At 46.1% G+C, this 25,449-nt stretch overlaps 1 protein-coding gene across 2 annotated transcripts; it reads left to right on the forward strand.

Moving 5' to 3' along the window:
• The first annotated feature begins 4,483 nt into the window (after window positions 1-4,483).
• Window positions 4,484-25,437, forward strand: LOC135566927 (lipopolysaccharide-induced tumor necrosis factor-alpha factor homolog). 2 transcript variants are annotated; one of them, XM_065014486.1, is made up of 5 exons: window positions 4,484-4,551; window positions 4,652-4,728; window positions 5,156-5,251; window positions 22,981-23,149; window positions 25,037-25,437. In XM_065014486.1, the coding sequence occupies exons 2-5, from the start codon at window positions 4,668-4,670 to the stop codon at window positions 25,212-25,214; spliced, it is 504 nt and encodes a 167-aa protein (XP_064870558.1). In that variant the 5' UTR covers window positions 4,484-4,551; window positions 4,652-4,667; the 3' UTR covers window positions 25,215-25,437. The 2 variants fall into 2 exon arrangements, with proteins under 2 accessions (XP_064870558.1, XP_064870557.1); XM_065014485.1 differs by lacking the exon at window positions 4,484-4,551 and having other exon boundaries at window positions 4,567-4,728.
• The last annotated feature ends 12 nt before the right edge of the window (window positions 25,438-25,449 follow it).

A 25,449-nucleotide genomic window follows, 5' to 3' on the forward strand; every position in this document is an offset into this window, starting at 1 on the left:
ATCCAGCATCCAGCTCAGAGTTACATCCAGCATCCAGCTCAGAGTTACATCCAGCATTCAGCTCAGAGTTACATCCAGCTCATAGTTACATCCAGCATCCAGCTCAGAGTTACATCCAGCATCCAGCTCAGAGCTACATCCAGCATCCAGCTCAGAGTTACATCCAGCATTCAGCTCAGAGTTACATCCAGCATTCAGCTCAGAGTTACATCCAGCTCATAGTTACATCCAGCATTCAGCTCAGAGTTACATCCAGCTCATAGTTACATCCAGCATCCAGCTCAGAGTTACATCCAGCATCCAGCTCAGAGTTACATCCAGCATTCAGCTCAGAGTTACATCCAGCATCCAGCTCATAGTTACATCCAGCTCAGAGTTACATCCAGCATCCAGCTCAGAGTTACATCCAGCTCAGAGTTACATCCAGCATCCAGCTCAGAGTTACATCCAGCATCCAGCTCAGAGTTACATCCAGCATCCAGCTCAGAGTTACATCCAGCATCCAGCTCAGAGTTACATCCAGCATTCAGCTCATAGTTACATCCATCTCAGAGTTACATCCAGCATCCAGCTCATAGTTACATCCAGCATCCAGCTCAGAGTTACATCCAGCATCCATCTCAGAGTTACATCCAGCATCCAGCTCAGAGTTACATCCAGCATCCAGCTCATAGTTACATCCAGCATCCAGCTCAGAGTTACATCCAGCTCATAGTTACATCCAGCATTCAGCTCATAGTTACATCCAGCATCCAGCTCAGAGTTACATCCAGCATCCAGCTCAGAGTTACATCCAGCATCCAGCTCAGAGTTACATCCAGCATCCAGCCCAGCGTTACATCCAGCATCCAGCTCAGAGTTACATCCAGCATTCAGCTCAGAGTTACATCCAGCATCCAGCTCAGAGTTACATCCAGCATTCAGCTCATAGTTACATCCATCTCAGAGTTACATCCAGCTCATAGTTACATCCACCATTCAGCTCATAGTTACATCCATCTCAGAGTTACAACCAGCTCAGAGTTACATCCAGCATCCAGCTCAGAGTTACATCCAGCATCCAGCTCAGAGTTACATCCAGCATTCAGCTCATAGTTACATCCATCTCAGAGTTACATCCAGCATCCAGCTCATAGTTACATCCAGCATCCAGCCCAGCGTTACATCCAGCATCCAGCTCAGAGTTACATCCAGCATTCAGCTCAGAGTTACATCCAGCATCCAGCTCAGAGTTACATCCAGCATTCAGCTCATAGTTACATCCATCTCAGAGTTACATCCAGCTCATAGTTACATCCACCATTCAGCTCATAGTTACATCCACCATTCAGCTCATAGTTACATCCATCTCAGAGTTACAACCAGCTCAGAGTTACATCCAGCATCCAGCTCAGAGTTACATCCAGCATCCAGCTCAGAGTTACATCCAGCATTCAGCTCATAGTTACATCCATCTCAGAGTTACATCCAGCATCCAGCTCATAGTTACATCCAGCATCCAGCTCATAGTTACATCCATCTCAGAGTTACAACCAGCTCAGAGTTACATCCAGCATCCAGCTCATAGTTACATCCAGCATCCAGCTCATAGTTACATCCATCTCATAGTTACATCCATCTCAGAGTTACATCCAGCATCCAGCTCAGAGTTACATCCATCTCAGAGTTACAACCAGCTCAGAGTTACATCCAGCATCCAGCTCAGAGTTACATCCAGCATTCAGCTCAGAGTTACATCCACATCTAGCTTTAGAGTTACATCCATCCAGCCTGTAGTTACATCTGTGCATCCAGCCTGCTAGTTACATTCAGCATCTGTGTCTTGGTTATATCCAGTTTGTAGTTACATCCAGCATCCAGCTTCAGAGTTACATCCAGCATCCATTAGAGTTACATCCAGCATCTGTGCTTCAGAGTTACATCCAGCATCCAGCTCATAGTTACATCCAGCTCATAGTTACATCCAGCATCCAGCTCAGAGTTACATCCAGCATCCAGCTCAGAGTTACATCCAGCATCCAGCTCAGAGTTACATCCAGCATCCAGCTCAGAGTTACATCCAGCATCCAGCTCAGAGTTACATCCAGCTCAGAGTTACATCCAGCTCAGAGTTACATCCAGCATCCAGCTCAGAGTTACATCCAGCATCCAGCTCAGAGTTACATCCAGCATCCAGCTCAGAGTTACATCCAGCTCAGAGTTACATCCAGCTCAGAGTTACATCCAGCATCCAGCTCAGAGTTACATCCAGCATCCAGCTCAGAGTTACATCCAGCGTCCAGCTCAGAGTTACATCCAGCATTGAGGCATAAGAATATTGGCTCGGTGTGGTCCTGGGTCAAAGTTAGCGAGAAGAGAAGAGACAGGAAGAGCTGGTCATGGAACAGTGCTTTGGGGCTTCAGCCCCCTCAGCTAGAAGACAAGAGACAGGAAGAGCTGGTCCTGAACAGGCTGGGCTGAGCCCCCAGCCAGAAGAGAAGAGACAGAAGAGCTGGTCCTGGAACAGTGCTTTGGGGCTTCAGCCTGGTCCTGTAGCGCCTCAAGAGAATGAGACAGGAAGAGCTGGTCCTGTAACAGTGCTTTGGGGCTTCAGCCCTCAGCTAGAAGAGAGAGACAGGAAGAGCTGGTCCAGTGCTGAACAGCTAGAAGAGAAGAGACAGGAAGAGCTGGTCCTTGAACAGTGCTTTGGGGCTGAAGCCCTCAGCTAGAAGAGAAGAGACAGGAAGAGCTGGTCCCTGGAACAGTGCTTTGGTGCTGAAGCCCTCAGCTAGAAGAGAAGAGACAGGAAGAGCTGTCCTGGAACAGTGCTTTGGGGCCAGCTTTAGAAAGAAGAGACAGGAAGAGCTGGTCCTGAACAGAGCTTCCAGCCCCTCAGCTAGAAAGAGAAGAGACAGGGGAAGAGCTGGTCCTGGAACAGTGCTTTGGGGCTGAAGCCCCCTCAGCTAGAAGAGAAGAGACAGGGAAGAGCTGGTCCTGGAACAGTGTTGGGGCTGAAGCCCCTCAGCTAGAAGAGAAGAGACAGGAAGAGCTGGTCCTGGAACAGTGCTTTGAGGGCTTCAGCCCTTAGCTAGAAGAGAAGAGAGGAAGAGCTGGTCCTGTAACAGTGCTTTGGGGAGACTAGAAGAGAAGAGACAGGAAGAGCTGGTCCTGAACAGTGCTCCAGCCTTGCCAGAAGAGAAGAGACAGGAAGAGCTGGGGCTGAAGCCCTCAGCTGGGCTTCAGCCCCCCAGAGAAGAGACAGGAAGAGCTGGTCCTTGAACAGTGCTAGGGGCTGAAGCCCTCAGCCAGAAGAGAAAGCCCCTGGAACAGCTAGCCCCCTCAAGAAGAGAAGAGACAGGAAGAGCTGGTCCTGGAACAGTGCTTTGGGGCTGAAGGCCCTCAGCTAGAAGAGAAGAGACAGGAAGAGCTGGTCCTTGAACAGTGCTTTGGCTGAAACCCTCAGCCTAGAAGAGAAGAGACAGGAAGAGCTGGTCCTGGAACAGTGCTTTGGTGCAGCCCCTCAGCTAGAAGAGAAGAGACAGGAAGAGCTGGTCCTGGAACAGTGCTTTAGAAGAGAAGGTGAAGAGGGCTGACAGTGCTTGGGGGCCCCTCAGCTAGAAGAGAAGAGACAGGAAGAGCTGGTCCTTGAACAGCTTTGGGGCTGAAGCCCTCAGCTAGAAGAGAAGAGACAGGAAGAGCTGGTCCTGGAACAGTGCTGGGGCTGAAGCCCCCTAGAAGAGAAGAGACAGGAAGAGCTGGTCCTGGAACAGTGCTTTGGGGCTGAAGGCCCCTCAGCTAGAAGAGAAGAGACAGGAAGAGCTGGTCCTTGAACAGTGCTTTGGGGCTGAAGCCCTCAGCTAGAAGAGAAGAGACAGGAAGAGCTGGTCCTGGAACAGTGCTTTGGTGCTGAAGCCCCCTCAGCTAGAAGAGAAGAGACAGGAAGAGCTGGTCCTGGAACAGTGCTTTGGGGCTGAAGGCCCCTCAGCTAGAAGAGAAGAGACAGGAAGAGCTGGTCCTTGAACAGTGCTTTGGGGCCAACCCCCTCAGCTAGAAGAGAAGAGACAGGAAGAGCTGGTCCTGGAGTGCTTTGGGGCTGAAGCCCCTCAGCTAGAAGAGAAGAGCCTGGTCCTGGAACAGTGCTGGGGCTGAAGCCCCCTCAGCTAGAAGAGAAGAGACAGGAAGAGCTGGTCCTGGAACAGTGCTTTGGGGCTGAAGCCCCCTCAGCTAGAAGAGAAGAGACAGGAAGAGCTGGTCCTGGAACAGTGCTTTGGGGCTGAAGCCCCCTCAGCTAGAAGAGAAGAGACAGGAAGAGCTGGTCCTGGAACAGTGCTTTGGGGCTGAAGCCCTCAGCTGGAAGTTGAACAGAATAAAACTGATCTTAGATCAGTAATACTTCACCCTACTCCAACCTGCTCCTGTGGGAGTGGCCAGATCCACCCGAAACACACCTGTCTGTCAGCTGACGCAGTTGATGAGGTGACTGACCAATGAGGTGACAGGAGAGCCAATCAACACCTCGATACGCTCTCTCAACAAGGTTTGAGACAGACATTTGACTACTGTCTCTACAAGGTCTGGGTCAGATAATTGACAATCATGACCCTTGACTTATTTTATGGAGGAAAAAGCCTTGTCAATTATTGTGATCATTTTGTGGTTTCTCTCTCCTCAGCTGTTCAGCAGAGGCAATGGAGACATCGTTGAAGTCAGAGGAACCGTGTGCTAACCCTCCTCCCTACTTCCTACCAGGTAAGACTCTACAGTACACCCTCCTCCCTACTTCCTACCAGGTAAGACTCTACAGTACACCCTCCTCTCTCTCCTCTCTTGTTGTTTCAGTCCAGGGTAAAGGAGATGACATGAGGATCTCTCTCTCTCTCTTGTTGTTTCAGTCCAGGGTAAAAGGGGATGACATGAGGATCACTCTCTCTCTCTTGTTGTTTCAGTCCAGGGTAAAGGAGATGACATGAGCATCTCTCTCTCTCTCTCTCTCTCTCTCTCTCTTGTTGTTTCAGTCCAGGGTAAAGGAGATGACATGAGGATCTCTCTCTCTCTCTCTTGTTGTTTCAGTCCAGGGTAAAGGAGATGACATGAGGATCTCTCTCTCTCTCTCTTGTTGTTTCAGTCCAGGGTAAAGGAGATGACATGAGCATCTCTCTCTCTCTTGTTGTTTCAGTCCAGGGTGAAGGAGATGACAAGAGAATCTCTCCCTTCACTCCTCCTCCTCCACCTGGTGCTATGGGTGGTAGCTTCATCAACCAGACCGCTACTGGTGAGTACACAAACACAGCCTTCAGACTGTAGTATAATGACGGACACACACACAGCCTTCAGACTGTAGTATAATGATGGACACACACACAGCCTTCAGACTGTAGTATAATGATGGACACACACACAGCCTTCAGACTGTAGTATAATGATGGACACAAACAGCCTTCAGACTGTAGTATAATGATGGACACACACACACAGCCTTCAGACTGTAGTATAATGATGGACACACACACAGCCTTCAGACTGTAGTATAATGATGGACACACAGCCTTCAGACTGTAGTATAATGATGGACACACACACAGCCTTCAGACTGTAGTATAATGATGGACACACACACAGCCTTCAGACTGTAGTATAATGATGGACACACACACAGCCTTCAGACTGTACTATAATGATGGACACACACACACAGCCTTCAGACTGTAGTATAATGATGGACACACACACAGCCTTCAGACTGTAGTATAATGATGGACACACACACAGCCTTCAGACTGTAGTATAATGTGGACACACACACAGTATAATGATGGACACACACACAGCCTTCAGACTGTAGTATAATGATGGACACACACACAGCCTTCAGACTGTAGTATAATGATGGACACACACACAGCCTTCAGACTGTAGTATAATGATGGACACACAGCCTTCAGACTGTAGTATAATGATGGACACACACACAGCCTTCAGACTGTAGTATAATGATGGACACACAGCCTTCAGACTGTAGTATAATGATGGACACACACAGCCTTCAGACTGTAGTATAATGATGGACACACACACAGCCTTCAGACTGTAGTATAATGATGGACACACACACACAGCCTTCAGACTGTAGTATAATGATGGACACACAGCCTTCAGACTGTAGTATAATGATGGACACACACACAGCCTTCAGACTGTAGTATAATGATGGACACACACACACACACAGCCTTCAGACTGTAGCATAATGACGGACACACACACAGCCTTCAGACTGTAGTATAATGATGGACACACAGCCTTCAGACTGTAGTATAATGATGGACACACAGCCTTCAGACTGTAGTATAATGATGGACACACACACAGCCTTCAGACTGTAGTATAATGATGGACACACACACAGCCTTCAGACTGTAGTATAATGATGGACACACACACAGCCTTCAGACTGTAGTATAATGATGGACACACACACAGCCTTCAGACTGTAGTATAATGATGGACACACACACACAGCCTTCAGACTGTAGTATAATGATGGACACACACACAGCCTTCAGACTGTAGTATAATGATGGACACACACACAGCCTTCAGACTGTAGTATAATGATGGACACACACACAGCCTTCAGACTGTAGTATAATGATGGACACACACACAGCCTTCAGACTGTAGTATAATGATGGACACACAGCCTTCAGACTGTAGTATAATGATGGACACACAGCCTTCAGACTGTAGTATAATGATGGACACACAGCCTTCAGACTGTAGTATAATGATGGACACACACACAGCCTTCAGACTGTAGTATAATGATGGACACACACACAGCCTTCAGACTGTAGTATAATGATGGACACACACACAGCCTTCAGACTGTAGTATAATGATGGACACACAGCCTTCAGACTGTAGTATAATGATGGACACACAGCCTTCAGACTGTAGTATAATGATGGACACACAGCCTTCAGACTGTAGTATAATGATGGACACACACACAGCCTTCAGACTGTAGTATAATGATGGACACACACACAGCCTTCAGACTGTAGTATAATGATGGACACACACACAGCCTTCAGACTGTAGTATAATGATGGACACACAGCCTTCAGACTGTAGTATAATGATGGACACACACACGGCCTTCAGACTGTAGTATAATGATGGACACACAGCCTTCAGACTGTAGTATAATGATGGACACACAGCCTTCAGACTGTAGTATAATGATGGACACACAGCCTTCAGACTGTAGTATAATGATGGACACACACACAGCCTTCAGACTGTAGTATAATGATGGACACACACACAGCCTTCAGACTAGTATAATGATGGACACACAGCCTTCAGACTGGTATAATGACACACACAGCCTTCAGACTGTAGTATAATGATGGACACACACACAGCCTTCAGACTGTAGTATAATGATGGACAGACACACACAGCCTTCAGACTGTAGTATAATGATGGACAGACTGTAGTATAATGATGGACACACAGCCTTCAGACTGTAGTATAATGATGGACACACAGCCTTCAGACTGTAGTATAATGATGGACACACAGCCTTCAGACTGTAGTATAATGATGGACACACAGCCTTCAGACTGTAGTATAATGATGGACACACAGCCTTCAGACTGTAGTATAATGATGGACACACAGCCTTCAGACTGTAGTATAATGATGGACACACAGCCTTCAGACTGTAGTATAATGATGGACACACACACAGCCTTCAGACTGTAGTATAATGATGGACACACAGCCTTCAGACTGTAGTATAATGATGGACACACAGCCTTCAGACTGTAGTATAATGATGGACACACAGCCTTCAGACTGTAGTATAATGATGGACACACACACAGCCTTCAGACTGTAGTATAATGATGGACACACACAGCCTTCAGACTGTAGTATAATGATGGACACACACACACTGTAGTATAATGATGGACACACAGCCTTCAGACTGTAGTATAATGATGGACACACACACAGCCTTCAGACTGTAGTATAATGATGGACACACACAGCCTTCAGACTGTAGTATAATGATGGACACACAGCCTTCAGACTGTAGTATAATGATGGACACACACACAGCCTTCAGACTGTAGTATAATGATGGACACACACACAGCCTTCAGACTGTAGTATAATGATGGACACACACACAGCCTTCAGACTGTAGTATAATGATGGACACACACACAGCCTTCAGACTGTAGTATAATGATGGACACACACACAGCCTTCAGACTGTAGTATAATGATGGACACACACACAGCCTTCAGACTGTAGTATAATGATGGACACACAGCCTTCAGACTGTAGTATAATGATGGACACACAGCCTTCAGACTGTAGTATAATGATGGACACACAGCCTTCAGACTGTAGTATAATGATGGACACACACACAGCCTTCAGACTGTAGTATAATGATGGACACACACAGCCTTCAGACTGTAGTATAATGATGGACACACAGCCTTCAGACTGTAGTATAATGATGGACACACAGCCTTCAGACTGTAGTATAATGATGGACACACAGCCTTCAGACTGTAGTATAATGATGGACACACAGCCTTCAGACTGTAGTATAATGATGGACACACACACAGCCTTCAGACTGTAGTATAATGATGGACACACACACAGCCTTCAGACTGTAGTATACATGATGATGGACACACACACAGCCTTCAGACTGTAGTATAATGATGGGACACACAGCCTTCAGACTGTAGTATAATGATGGACACACACACAGCCTTCAGACTGTAGTATAATGATGGACACACACACAGCCTTCAGACTGTAGTATAATGATGGCCTTCAGACTGTAGTATAATGATGGACACACAGCCTTCAGACTGTAGTATAATGATGGACACACACAGACACACACAGCCTTCAGACTGTAGTATAATGATGGACACACAGCCTTCAGACTGTAGTATAATGATGGACACACACACAGCCTTCAGACTGTAGTATAATGATGGACACACACAGCCTTCAGACTGTAGTATAATGATGGACACACAGCCTTCAGACTGTAGTATAATGACACACATGACTGTAGTATAATGATGGACACACAGCCTTCAGACTGTAGTATAATGATGGACACACACACACAGCCTTCAGACTGTAGTATAATGATGGACACACAGCCTTCAGACTGTAGTATAATGATGGACACACACACAGCCTTCAGACTGTAGTATAATGATGGACACACACACAGCCTTCAGACTGTAGTATAATGATGGACACACAGCCTTCAGACTGTAGTATAATGATGGACACACAGCCTTCAGACTGTAGTATAATGATGGACACACAGCCTTCAGACTGTAGTATAATGATGGACACACAGCCTTCAGACTGTAGTATAATGATGGACACACACACAGCCTTCAGACTGTAGTATAATGATGGACACACACACAGCCTTCAGACTGTAGTATAATGATGGACACACAGCCTTCAGACTGTAGTATAATGATGGACACACAGCCTTCAGACTGTAGTATAATGATGGACACACAGCCTTCAGACTGTAGTATAATGATGGACACACACAGCCTTCAGACTGTAGTATAATGATGGACACACAGCCTTCAGACTGTAGTATAATGATGGACACACACACAGCCTTCAGACTGTAGTATAATGATGGACACACACACAGCCTTCAGACTGTAGTATAATGATGGACACACACACAGCCTTCAGACTGTAGTATAATGATGGACACACAGCCTTCAGACTGTAGTATAATGATGGACACACACACAGCCTTCAGACTGTAGTATAATGATGGACACACACACAGCCTTCAGACTGTAGTATAATGATGGACACACACACAGCCTTCAGACTGTAGTATAATGATGGACACACACACAGCCTTCAGACTGTAGTATAATGATGGACACACACAGCCTTCAGACTGTAGTATAATGATGGACACACAGCCTTCAGACTGTAGTATAATGATGGACACACAGCCTTCAGACTGTAGTATAATGATGGACACACAGCCTTCAGACTGTAGTATAATGATGGACACACACAGCCTTCAGACTGTAGTATAATGATGGACACACACACAGCCTTCAGACTGTAGTATAATGATGGACACACACACACAGCCTTCAGACTGTAGTATAATGATGGACACACAGCCTTCAGACTGTAGTATAATGATGGACACACACAGCCTTCAGACTGTAGTATAATGATGGACACACAGCCTTCAGACTGTAGTATAATGATGGACACACACAGCCTTCAGACTGTAGTATAATGATGGACACACACAGCCTTCAGACTGTAGTATAATGATGGACACACAGCCTTCAGACTGTAGTATAATGATGACACACAGCCTTCAGACTGTAGTATAATGATGGACACACAGCCTTCAGACTGTAGTATAATGATGGACACACACACAGCTGTAGTATTCAGACTGTAGTATAATGATGGACACACACACAGCCTTCAGACTGTAGTATAATGATGGACACACACACAGCCTTCAGACTGTAGTATAATGATGGACACACACACAGCCTTCAGACTGTAGTATAATGATGGACACACACAGACTGTAGTATAATGATGGACACACACCTTCAGACTGTAGTATAATGATGGACACACACACAGCCTTCAGACTGTAGTATAATGATGGACACACACACAGCCTTCAGACTGTAGTATAATGATGGACACACACACAGCCTTCAGACTGTAGTATAATGATGGACACACACAGCCTTCAGACTGTAGTATAATGATGGACACACACACAGCCTTCAGACTGTAGTATAATGATGGACACACACACAGCTTTCAGACTGTAGTATAATGATGGACACACAGCCTTCAGACTGTAGTATAATGATGGACACACACACAGCCTTCAGACTGTAGTATAATGATGGACACACACACAGCCTTCAGACTGTAGTATAATGATGGACACACAGCCTTCAGACTGTAGTATAATGATGGACACAGCCTTCAGACACAGCCTTCAGACTGTAGTATAATGATGGACACACACACAGCCTTCAGACTGTAGTATAATGATGGACACACACACAGCCTTCAGACTGTAGTATAATGATGGACACACACACAGCCTTCAGACTGTAGTATAATGATGGACACACACACAGCCTTCAGACTGTAGTATAATGATGGACACACACACAGCCTTCAGACTGTAGTATAATGATGGACACACACACAGCCTTCAGACTGTAGTATAATGATGGACACACACACAGCCTTCAGACTGTAGTATAATGATGGACACACACACAGCCTTCAGACTGTAGTATAATGATGGACACACACACAGCCTTCAGACTGTAGTATAATGATGGACACACAGCCTTCAGACTGTAGTATAATGATGGACACACAGCCTTCAGACTGTAGTATAATGATGGACACACACACACAGCCTTCAGACTGTAGTATAATGATGGACACACACACAGCCTTCAGACTGTAGTATAATGATGGACACACACACAGCCTTCAGACTGTAGTATAATGATGGACACTGTAGTATAATGATGGACACACAGCCTTCAGACTGTAGTATAATGATGGACACAGACTGTAGTATAATGATGGACACACAGCCTTCAGACTGTAGTATAATGATGGACACACAGCCTTCAGACTGTAGTATAATGATGGACACACAGCCTTCAGACTGTAGTATAATGATGGACACACACACAGCCTTCAGACTGTAGTATAATGATGGACACACACACAGCCTTCAGACTGTAGTATAATGATGGACACACACACAGCCTTCAGACTGTAGTATAATGATGGACACACACAGCCTTCAGACTGTAGTATAATGATGGACACACACACAGCCTTCAGACTGTAGTATAATGATGGACACACAGCCTTCAGACTGTAGTATAATGATGGACACACAGCCTTCAGACTGTAGTATAATGATGGACACACACACAGCCTTCAGACTGTAGTATAATGATGGACACACACACAGCCTTCAGACTGTAGTATAATGATGGACACACACACAGCCTTCAGACTGTAGTATAATGATGGACACACACACAGCCTTCAGACTGTAGTATACAGCCTTCCAGATGGACACACACACACAGCCTTCAGACTGTAGTATAATGATGGACACACACAGCCTTCAGACTGTAGTATAATGATGGACACACACACAGCCTTCAGACTGTAGTATAATGATGGACACACACACAGCCTTCAGACTGTAGTATAATGATGGACACACACACAGCCTTCAGACTGTAGTATAATGATGGACACACACACAGCCTTCAGACTGTAGTATAATGATGGACACACACACAGCCTTCAGACTGTAGTATAATGATGGACACACACACAGCCTTCAGACTGTAGTATAATGATGGACACACACACTGTAGTATAATGCCTTCAGACTGTAGTATAATGATGGACACACACACAGCCTTCAGACTGTAGTATAATGATGGACACACACACACAGCCTTCAGACTGTAGTATAATGATGGACACACACACAGCCTTCAGACTGTAGTATAATGATGGACACACAGCCTTCAGACTGTAGTATAATGATGGACACACACACAGCCTTCAGACTGTAGTATAATGATGGACACACAGCCTTCAGACTGTAGTATAATGATGGACACACACACAGCCTTCAGACTGTAGTATAATGATGGACACACACACAGCCTTCAGACTGTAGTATAATGATGGACACACACACAGCCTTCAGACTGTAGTATAATGATGGACACACACACAGCCTTCAGACTGTAGTATAATGATGGACACACAGCCTTCAGACTGTAGTATAATGATGGACACACACACAGCCTTCAGACTGTAGTATAATGATGGACACACAGAGCCTTCAGACTGTAGTATAATGATGGACACACACAGCCTTCAGACTGTAGTATAATGATGGACACACACACAGCCTTCAGACTGTAGTATAATGATGGACACACATCAGACTGTAGTATAATGATGGACACACACACAGCCTTCAGACTGTAGTATAATGATGGACACACACACAGCCTTCAGACTGTAGTATAATGATGGACACACACAGCCTTCAGACTGTAGTATAATGATGGACACACACACAGCCTTCAGACTGTAGTATAATGATGGACACACACACAGCCTTCAGACTGTAGTATAATGATGGACACACACACAGCCTTCAGACTGTAGTATAATGATGGACACACAGCCTTCAGACTGTAGTATAATGATGGACACACAGCCTTCAGACTGTAGTATAATGATGGACACACACACAGCCTTCAGACTGTAGTATAATGATGGACACACACACAGCCTTCAGACTGTAGTATAATGATGGACACACACACACAGCCTTCAGACTGTAGTATAATGATGGACACACACAGCCTTCAGACTGTAGTATAATGATGGACACACAGCCTTCAGACTGTAGTATAATGATGGACACACAGCCTTCAGACTGTAGTATAATGATGGACACACAGCCTTCAGACTGTAGTATAATGATGGACACACAGCCTTCAGACTGTAGTATAATGATGGACACACAGCCTTCAGACTGTAGTATAATGATGGACACACACACAGCCTTCAGACTGTAGTATAATGATGGACACACACTCAGACTGTACAGCCTTCAGACTGTAGTATAATGATGGACACACACACAGCCTTCAGACTGTAGTATAATGATGGACACACACACAGCCTTCAGACTGTAGTATAATGATGGACACACACACAGCCTTCAGACTGTAGTATAATGATGGACACACACACAGCCTTCAGACTGTAGTATAATGATGGACACACACACAGCCTTCAGACTGTAGTATAATGATGGACACACACACAGCCTTCAGACTGTAGTATAATGATGGACACACACACACAGCCTTCAGACTGTAGTATAATGATGGACACACACACAGCCTTCAGACTGTAGTATAATGATGGACACACACACAGCCTTCAGACTGTAGTATAATGATGGACACACACACAGCCTTCAGACTGTAGTATAATGATGGACACACACACAGCCTTCAGACTGTAGTATAATGATGGACACACAGCCTTCAGACTGTAGTATAATGATGGACACACACACAGCCTTCAGACTGTAGTATAATGATGGACACACAGCCTTCAGACTGTAGTATAATGATGGACAGTAGCCTTCAGACTGTAGTATAATGATGGACACACACACAGCCTTCAGACTGTAGTATAATGATGGACACACACACCTTCAGACTGTAGTATAATGATGGACACACACACAGCCTTCAGACTGTAGTATAATGATGGACACACAGCCTTCAGACTGTAGTATAATGATGGACACACAGCCTTCAGACTGTAGTATAATGATGGACACACACACAGCCTTCAGACTGTAGTATAATGATGGACACACACACAGCCTTCAGACTGTAGTATAATGATGGACACACACACAGCCTTCAGACTGTAGTATAATGATGGACACACACACAGCCTTCAGACTGTAGTATAATGATGGTATAATGACACACAGCCTTCAGACTGTAGTATAATGATGGACACACAGCCTTCAGACTGTAGTATAATGATGGACACACAGCCTTCAGATAGTATAATGATGGACACACACAGCCTTCAGACTGTAGTATAATGATGGACACACACACAGCCTTCAGACTGTAGTATAATGATGGACACACACACAGCCTTCAGACTGTAGTATAATGATGGACACACACACAGCCTTCAGACTGTAGTATAATGATGGACACACACACAGCCTTCAGACTGTAGTATAATGATGGACACACAGCCTTCAGACTGTAGTATAATGATGGACACACAGCCTTCAGACTGTAGTATAATGATGGACACACACAGCCTTCAGACTGTAGTATAATGATGGACACACACACAGCCTTCAGACTGTAGTATAATGATGGACACACACAGCCTTCAGACTGTAGTATAATGATGGACACACACACAGCCTTCAGACTGTAGTATAATGATGGACACACACAGCCTTCAGACTGTAGTATAATGATGGACACACAGCCTTCAGACTGTAGTATAATGATGGACACACACACAGCCTTCAGACTGTAGTATAATGGACACACACAGCCTTCAGACTGTAGTATAATGATGGACACACACACAGCCTTGACTGGTATAATGATGGACACACACACAGCCTTCAGACTGTAGTATAATGATGGACACACACACAGCCTTCAGACTGTAGTATAATGATGGACACACACAGCCTTCAGACACACACACAGCCTTCAGACTGTAGTATAATGATGGACACACACACAGCCTTCAGACTGTAGTATAATGATGGACACACACACAGCCTTCAGACTGTAGTATAATGATGGACACACAGCCTTCAGACTGTAGTATAATGATGGACACACAGCCTTCAGACTGTAGTATAATGATGGACACACACACAGCCTTCAGACTGTAGTATAATGATGGACACACACACAGCCTTCAGACTGTAGTATAATGATGGACACACACACAGCCTTCAGACTGTAGTATAATGATGGACACACAGCCTTCAGACTGTAGTATAATGATGGACACACACACAGCCTTCAGACTGTAGTATAATGATGGACACACACAGCCTTCAGACTGTAGTATAATGATGGACACACACAGACACACACAGCCTTCAGACTGTAGTATAATGATGGACACACACACAGCCTTCAGACTGTAGTATAATGATGGACACACAGACTGTAGTATACAGACACACAGCCTTCAGACTGTAGTATAATGATGGACACACACACAGCCTTCAGACTGTAGTATAATGATGGACACACACACAGCCTTCAGACTGTAGTATAATGATGGACACACACACAGCCTTCAGACTGTAGTATAATGATGGACACACACAGACTGTAGTATAATGATGGACACACAGCCTTCAGACTGTAGTATAATGATGGTATAACACACACACAGCCTTCAGACTGTAGTATAATGATGGACACACACACAGCCTTCAGACTGTAGTATAATGATGGACACACACACAGCCTTCAGACTGTAGTATAATGATGGACACACACACAGCCTTCAGACTGTAGTATAATGATGGACACACACACAGCCTTCAGACTGTAGTATAATGATGACACACACACAGCCTTCAGACTGTAGTATAATGATGGACACACACACAGCCTTCAGACTGTAGTATAATGATGGACACACACACAGCCTTCAGACTGTAGTATAATGATGGACACACACAGCCTTCAGACTGTAGTATAATGATGGACACACAGCCTTCAGACTGTAGTATAATGATGGACACACACACAGCCTTCAGACTGTAGTATAATGGACACACACAGCCTTCAGACTGTAGTATAATGATGGACACACACACAGCCTTCAGACTGTAGTATAATGATGGACACACAGCCTTCAGACTGTAGTATAATGATGGACACACACAGCCTTCAGACTGTAGTATAATGATGGACACACAGCCTTCAGACTGTAGTATAATGATGGACACACACACAGCCTTCAGACTGTAGTATAATGATGGACACACAGCCTTCAGACTGTAGTATAATGATGGACACACACACAGCCTTCAGACTGTAGTATAATGATGGACACACACACAGCCTTCAGACTGTAGTATAATGATGGACACACACACAGCCTTCAGACTGTAGTATAATGATGGACACACACACAGCCTTCAGACTGTAGTATAATGATGGACACACACACACAGACTGTAGTATAATGATGGACACACAGCCTTCAGACTGTAGTATAATGATGGACACACACACAGCCTTCAGACTGTAGTATAATGATGGACACACAGCCTTCAGACTGTAGTATAATGATGGACACACACACAGCCTTCAGACTGTAGTATAATGATGGACACACACACAGACTGTAGTATAATGATGGACACACACACACAGCCTTCAGACTGTAGTATAATGATGGACACACAGCCTTCAGACTGTAGTATAATGATGGACACACAGCCTTCAGACTGTAGTATAATGATGGACACACACACAGCCTTCAGACTGTAGTATAATGATGGACACACAGCCTTCAGACTGTAGTATAATGATGGACACACACACAGCCTTCAGACTGTAGTATAATGATGGACACACACACAGCCTTCAGACTGTAGTATAATGATGGACACACAGCCTTCAGACTGTAGTATAATGATGGCCTTCAGACTGTAGTATAATGATGGACACACACACAGCCTTCAGACTGTAGTATAATGATGGACACACACACAGCCTTCAGACTGTAGTATAATGATGGACACACACACAGCCTTCAGACTGTAGTATAATGATGGACACACACACAGCCTTCAGACTGTAGTATAATGATGGACACACAGCCTTCAGACTGTAGTATAATGATGGACACACAGCCTTCAGACTGTAGTATAATGATGGACACACACACAGCCTTCAGACTGTAGTATAATGATGGACACACACTTCAGACTGTAGTATAATGATGGACACACAGCCTTCAGACTGTAGTATAATGATGGACACACACACAGCCTTCAGACTGTAGTATAATGATGGACACACACACAGCCTTCAGACTGTAGTATAATGATGGACACACACAGCCTTCAGACTGTAGTATAATGATGGACACACACACAGCCTTCAGACTGTAGTATAATGATGGACACACACACAGCCTTCAGACTGTAGTATAATGATGGACACACACACAGCCTTCAGACTGTAGTATAATGATGGACACACACACAGCCTTCAGACTGTAGTATAATGATGGACACACACACAGCCTTCAGACTGTAGTATAATGATGGACACACACACAGCCTTCAGACTGTAGTATAATGATGGACACACACACAGCCTTCAGACTGTAGTATAATGATGGACACACAGCCTTCAGACTGTAGTATTATGACGGACACACACAGCCTTCAGACTGTAGTATAATGATGGACACACAGCCTTCAGACTGTAGTATAATGATGGACACACACAGCCTTCAGACTGTAGTATAATGATGGACACACACACAGCCTTCAGACTGTAGTATAATGATGGACACACACACAGCCTTCAGACTGTAGTATAATGATGGACACACACACAGCCTTCAGACTGTAGTATAATGATGGAGCCTTCAGACACACACAGCCTTCAGACTGTAGTATAATGATGGACACAGACACACAGCCTTCAGACTGTAGTATAATGATGGACACACACACAGCCTTCAGACTGTAGTATAATGATGGACACACACACAGCCTTCAGACTGTAGTATAATGATGGACACACACACAGCCTTCAGACTGTAGTATAATGATGGACACACACACAGCCTTCAGACTGTAGTATAATGATGGACACACACACAGCCTTCAGACTGTAGTATAATGATGGACACACAGCCTTCAGACTGTAGTATAATGATGGACACACACAGCCTTCAGACTGTAGTATAATGATGGACACACACAGCCTTCAGACTGTAGTATAATGATGGACACACACACAGCCTTCAGACTGTAGTATAATGATGGACACACAGCCTTCAGACTGTAGTATAATGATGGACACACACACAGCCTTCAGACTGTAGTATAATGATGGACACACACACAGCCTTCAGACTGTAGTATAATGATGGACACACACACAGCCTTCAGACACACACAGCCTTCAGACTGTAGTATAATGATGGACACACAGCCTTCAGACACACACACAGCCTTCAGACTGTAGTATAATGATGGACACACACACAGCCTTCAGACTGTAGTATAATGATGGACACACACAGCCTTCAGACTGTAGTATAATGATGGACACACACACAGCCTTCAGACTGTAGTATAATGATGGACACACACACAGCCTTCAGACTGTAGTATAAATGACACACTTCAGACACACACAGCCTTCAGACTGTAGTATAATGATGGACACACACACAGCCTTCAGACTGTAGTATAATGATGGACACACAGCCTTCAGACTGTAGTATAATGATGGACACACACAGCCTTCAGACTGTAGTATAATGATGGACACACAGCCTTCAGACTGTAGTATAATGATGGACACACAGCCTTCAGACTGTAGTATAATGATGGACACACACAGCCTTCAGACTGTAGTATAATGATGGACACACACAGCCTTCAGACTGTAGTATAATGATGGACACACACAGCCTTCAGACTGTAGTATAATGATGGACACACAGCCTTCAGACTGTAGTATAATGATGGACACACACAGCCTTCAGACTGTAGTATAATGATGGACACACACACAGCCTTCAGACTGTAGTATAATGATGGACACACACACAGCCTTCAGACTGTAGTATAATGATGGACACACACAGCCTTCAGACTGTAGTATAATGATGGACACACACACAGCCTTCAGACTGTAGTATAATGATGGACACACACACAGCCTTCAGACTGTAGTATAATGATGGACACACACACAGCCTTCAGACTGTAGTATAATGATGGACACACACACAGCCTTCAGACTGTAGTATAATGATGGACACACACACAGCCTTCAGACTGTAGTATAATGATGGACACACAGCCTTCAGACAGACACACAGCCTTCAGACTGTAGTATAATGATGGACACACACAGCCTTCAGACTGTAGTATAATGATGGACACACAGCCTTCAGACTGTAGTATAATGATGGACACACAGCCTTCAGACTGTAGTATAATGATGGACACACAGCCTTCAGACTGTAGTATAATGATGGACACACACACAGCCTTCAGACTGTAGTATAATGATGGACACACACACAGCCTTCAGACTGTAGTATAATGATGGACACACACAGCCTTCAGACTGTAGTATAATGATGGACACACAGCCTTCAGACTGTAGTATAATGATGGACACACAGCCTTCAGACTGTAGTATAATGATGGACACACACACACAGCCTTCAGACTGTAGTATAATGATGGACACACACACAGCCTTCAGACTGTAGTATAATGATGGACACACACACACAGCCTTCAGACTGTAGTATAATGATGGACACACACACAGCCTTCAGACTGTAGTATAATGATGGACACACACACAGCCTTCAGACTGTAGTATAATGATGGACACACAGCCTTCAGACTGTAGTATAATGATGGACACACACACAGCCTTCAGACTGTAGTATAATGATGGACACACACACAGCCTTCAGACTGTAGTATAAATGATGGAGTATAATGATGGACACACAGCCTTCAGACTGTAGTATAATGATGGACACACACAGCCTTCAGACTGTAGTATAATGATGGACACACAGCCTTCAGACTGTAGTATAATGATGGACACACAGCCTTCAGACTGTAGTATAATGATGGACACACAGCCTTCAGACTGTAGTATAATGATGGACACACACACAGCCTTCAGACTGTAGTATAATGATGGACACACACACAGCCTTCAGACTGTAGTATAATGATGGACACACACACAGCCTTCAGACTGTAGTATAATGATGGACACACACAGCCTTCAGACTGTAGTATAATGATGGACACACAGCCTTCAGACTGTAGTATAATGATGGACACACACACAGCCTTCAGACTGTAGTATAATGATGGACACACACACCTTCAGACTGTAGTATAATGATGGACACACAGCCTTCAGACTGTAGTATAATGATGGACACACAGCCTTCAGACTGTAGTATAATGATGGACACACACAGACTGTAGTATAATGATGGACACACAGCCTTCAGACTGTAGTATAATGATGGACAGCCTTCAGACTGTAGTATAATGATGGACACAGCCTTCAGACTGTAGTATAATGATGGACACACACACAGCCTTCAGACTGTAGTATAATGATGGACACACACACAGCCTTCAGACTGTAGTATAATGATGGACACACACACAGCCTTCAGACTGTAGTATAATGATGGACACACACACAGCCTTCAGACTGTAGTATAATGATGGACACACACACAGCCTTCAGACTGTAGTATAATGATGGACACACACAGCCTTCAGACTGACTGTAGTCAGATAATGATGGACACACAGCCTTCAGACTGTAGTATAATGATGGACACACACACAGCCTTCAGACTGTAGTATAATGATGGACACACAGCCTTCAGACTGTAGTATAATGATGGACACACACACAGCCTTCAGACTGTAGTATAATGATGGACACACAGCCTTCAGACTGTAGTATAATGATGGACACACACACAGCCTTCAGACTGTAGTATAATGATGGACACACACACAGCCTTCAGACTGTAGTATAATGATGGACACACACAGCCTTCAGACTGTAGTAGTATAATGATGGACACACACACAGCCTTCAGACTGTAGTATAATGATGGACACACACACAGCCTTCAGACTGTATAAGTATAATGATGGACACACACAGCCTTCAGACTGTAGTATAATGATGGACACACAGCCTTCAGACTGTAGTATAATGATGGACACACACAGCCTTCAGACTGTAGTATAATGATGGACACACAGCCTTCAGACTAGTATAATGATGGACACACAGCCTTCAGACTGTAGTATAATGATGGACACACACACAGCCTTCAGACTGTAGTATAATGATGGACACACACACAGCCTTCAGACTGTAGTATAATGATGGACACACACACACAGCCTTCAGACTGTAGTATAATGATGGACACACACACAGCCTTCAGACTGTAGTATAATGATGGACACACACACAGCCTTCAGACTGTAGTATAATGATGGACACACAGCCTTCAGACTGTAGTATAATGATGGACACACACACAGCCTTCAGACTGTAGTATAATGATGGACACACAGCCTTCAGACTGTAGTATAATGATGGACACACACACAGCCTTCAGACTGTAGTATAATGATGGACACACACACACAGCCTTCAGACTGTAGTATAATGATGGACACACACACAGCCTTCAGACTGTAGTATAATGATGGACACACACACAGCCTTCAGACTGTAGTATAATGATGGACACACACACAGCCTTCAGACTGTAGTATAATGATGGACACACAGCCTTCAGACTGTAGTATAATGATGGACACACACACAGCCTTCGGACTGTAGTATAATGATGGACACACACACAGCCTTCAGACTGTAGTATAATGATGTATAACACACACACAGCCTTCAGACTGTAGTATAATGATGGACACACAGCCTTCAGACTGTAGTATAATGATGGACACACACACAGCCTTCAGACTGTAGTATAATGATGGACACACACACAGCCTTCAGACTGTAGTATAATGATGGACACACAGCCTTCAGACTGTAGTATAATGATGGACACACAGCCTTCAGACTGTAGTATAATGATGGACACACACACAGCCTTCAGACTGTAGTATAATGATGGACAAACAGCCTTCAGACTGTAGTATAATGATGGACACGCAGCCTTCAGACTGTAGTATAATGATGGACACACACACAGCCTTCAGACTGTAGTATAATGATGGACACACACACAGCCTTCAGACTGTAGTATAATGATGGACACACACACAGCCTTCAGACTGTAGTATAATGATGGACACACAGCCTTCAGACTGTAGTATAATGATGGACACACACACAGACAAGAGGCTTGGATCTAACCCCTGATCTAACCCCCTCGTTCTCCCAGGTGGTGCCAGCCCCCCCCCAGACAGAGGCTTGGATCTAACCCCTTATCTAACCCCCTCGTTCTCCCAGGTGGTGCTAGCCCCCCGAGGCAGAGGTTTGTCCAGCACTATGAGACAGAGCTGGGTGATTCTCCTGGTCTCATCAGATGTCCTTCCTGTCAGAACCAGGTGATGAGTGATGTCACTCACCACTCTGGAACCTTCTGCTGGACCATGTGTCTGGTGTTCATCCTCTGTGGGTGAGGAGACACACACACTCCATCTGTTACACACACACTCACACACACACACTCCATCTGTTACAAACTCACACTCACACACTCCATCTGTTACACACACACCATCTGTTACACACACACACACCATCTGTTACACACTCACACACACACTCCATCTGTTACACACACACACACCATCTGTTACACTCACACACACACACACACACACACACACACACACACACACACACACACACACACACACACACTCCATCTGTTACACACTCACACACACACACACACTCCATCTGTTACACACTCACACACACACACACACTCCATCTGTTACAAACTCACACTCACACACACACACACACACTCCATCTGGAACCTTCTCCTGGACCATGTGTCTGGTGTTCATCCTCTGTGGGTGAGGAGACACACACACTCCATCTGTTACACACACACACACACACACACACACACTCCATCTGTTACACACACTCCATCTGTTACACACTCACTCACACACACACACTCCATCTGGAACCTTCTCCTGGACCATGTGTCTGGTGTTCATCCTCTGTGGGTGAGGAGCGAGACACACACACACACACTTCATCTCAGCTCCACCCACCCCCTCCGTCCTCAGCTCCACCCACCCCCTCCGTCTCAGCCCCACCCCCACCCTCCGTCTCAGCCCCACCCACCCCCTCCGTCTCAGCCCCACCCCCTCCGTCTCAGCCCCACCCCCTCCGTCTCAGCCCCCCCCTCTGTCTCAGCTCCAACCCCCAGCGGTAGCAGTATACTGACTGTACTCTCCTGTCCCTCCAGGCTGCTGCTGGGATGCTGTCTGATCCCCTCCGTCTCAGCTCCACCCCCCTCCGTCTCAGCCCCACCCCCTCCATCTCAGCTCCACCCCCAGCGGTAGCAGGTATACTGACTGTACTCTCCTGTCCCTCCAGGCTGGCTGGGATGCTGTCTGATCCCCTCCGTCTCAGCTCCACCCCCTCCGTCTCAGCCCCACCCCTCCATCTCCAGCTCCACCCCCAGCGGTAGCAGGTATACTGACTGTACTCTCCTGTCCCTCCAGGCTGCTGCTGGGATGCTGTCTGACCCCTCCGTCTCAGCTCCACCCTCCGTCTCAGCTCCACCCCCAGCGGTAGCAGGTATACTGACTGTACTCTCCTGTCCTCCAGGCTGCTGCTGGGATGCTGTCTGACCCCCCTCCGTCTCAGCTCCACCCCCTCCGTCTCAGCTCCACCCCCTCCGTCTCAGCTCCACCTCCGTCTCAGCCCCACCCCCAGCGGTGCAGGTATACTGACTGTACTCTCCCTGTCCCTCCAGGCTGCTGCTGGGATGCTGTCTGATCGCCTCCGTCTCAGCCCCACCCCCCGTCTCAGCCCCACCCCCCCGTCTCAGCCCCACCCCCTCCGTCTCAGCCCCACCCCTCCGCCTCAGCCCCACCCCCTCCGTCTCAGCCCCACCCCCCCTCCGTCTCAGCCCCACCCTCCGTCTCAGCTCCACCCCCTCCGTCTCAGCCCCACCCCCTCCGTTTCAGCTCCACCCCCTCCGTCTCAGCCCCACCCCCAGGTATACTGACTGTCCCTCTCCTGTCCCTCCAGGCTGTTGCTGGGATGCTGTCTGATCCCCTCCGTCTCAGCCCCACCCCTCCGTCTCAGCTCCACCCCTCCGTCTCAGCCCCACCCCCCCTCCGTCTCAGCCCCACCCCCAGGTATACTGACTGTACTCTCCTGTCCCCTCCAGGCTGCTGCTGGGATGCTGTCTGATCCCCTCCGTCTCAGCCCCACCCCCTCCGTCTCAGCCCCACCCCCTCCGGCTCAGCTCCACCCCCTCCGTCTCAGCCCCACCCCCAGGTATACTGACTGTACTCTCCTGTCCCTCCAGGCTGCTGCTGGGATGCTGTCTGATCCCCTTTGTCTTCAAGAGTTTCAAGGATGCCCATCACACCTGCCCTCGCTGTCGCATGGTCCTTCACATCCACAGGAAGAGCTGTTGCCCCATGAGCTCTGAACCCTCCTCCCTGACCCCCCGCCTAGGGTCAGGGCACCCCGGTCACGCCTGATATGGAGGGGGGGGGGTGGTGTGTGTGTGTGTGTGTGTGTGTGTGTGTAATGTGTGCATCCCAAACGGAACCCCACTCCCTATACAGTGCACAACTTTCCACTAGGCCCCATAGGAGTAGGACCATAGGGCCTGTAGTGCACTATATAGGGGAGGCTAGCAGGGCTTAGTGCACTATATAGGGGAGACTGTAGCAGGGCTTAGTGCACTATATAGGGGAGGCTAGCAGGCAGTGC

The sequence above is a fragment of the Oncorhynchus nerka genome, unplaced genomic scaffold (assembly GCF_034236695.1).
Source record: "Oncorhynchus nerka isolate Pitt River unplaced genomic scaffold, Oner_Uvic_2.0 unplaced_scaffold_2946, whole genome shotgun sequence".
Classification (NCBI taxonomy): domain Eukaryota; kingdom Metazoa; phylum Chordata; class Actinopteri; order Salmoniformes; family Salmonidae; genus Oncorhynchus; species Oncorhynchus nerka.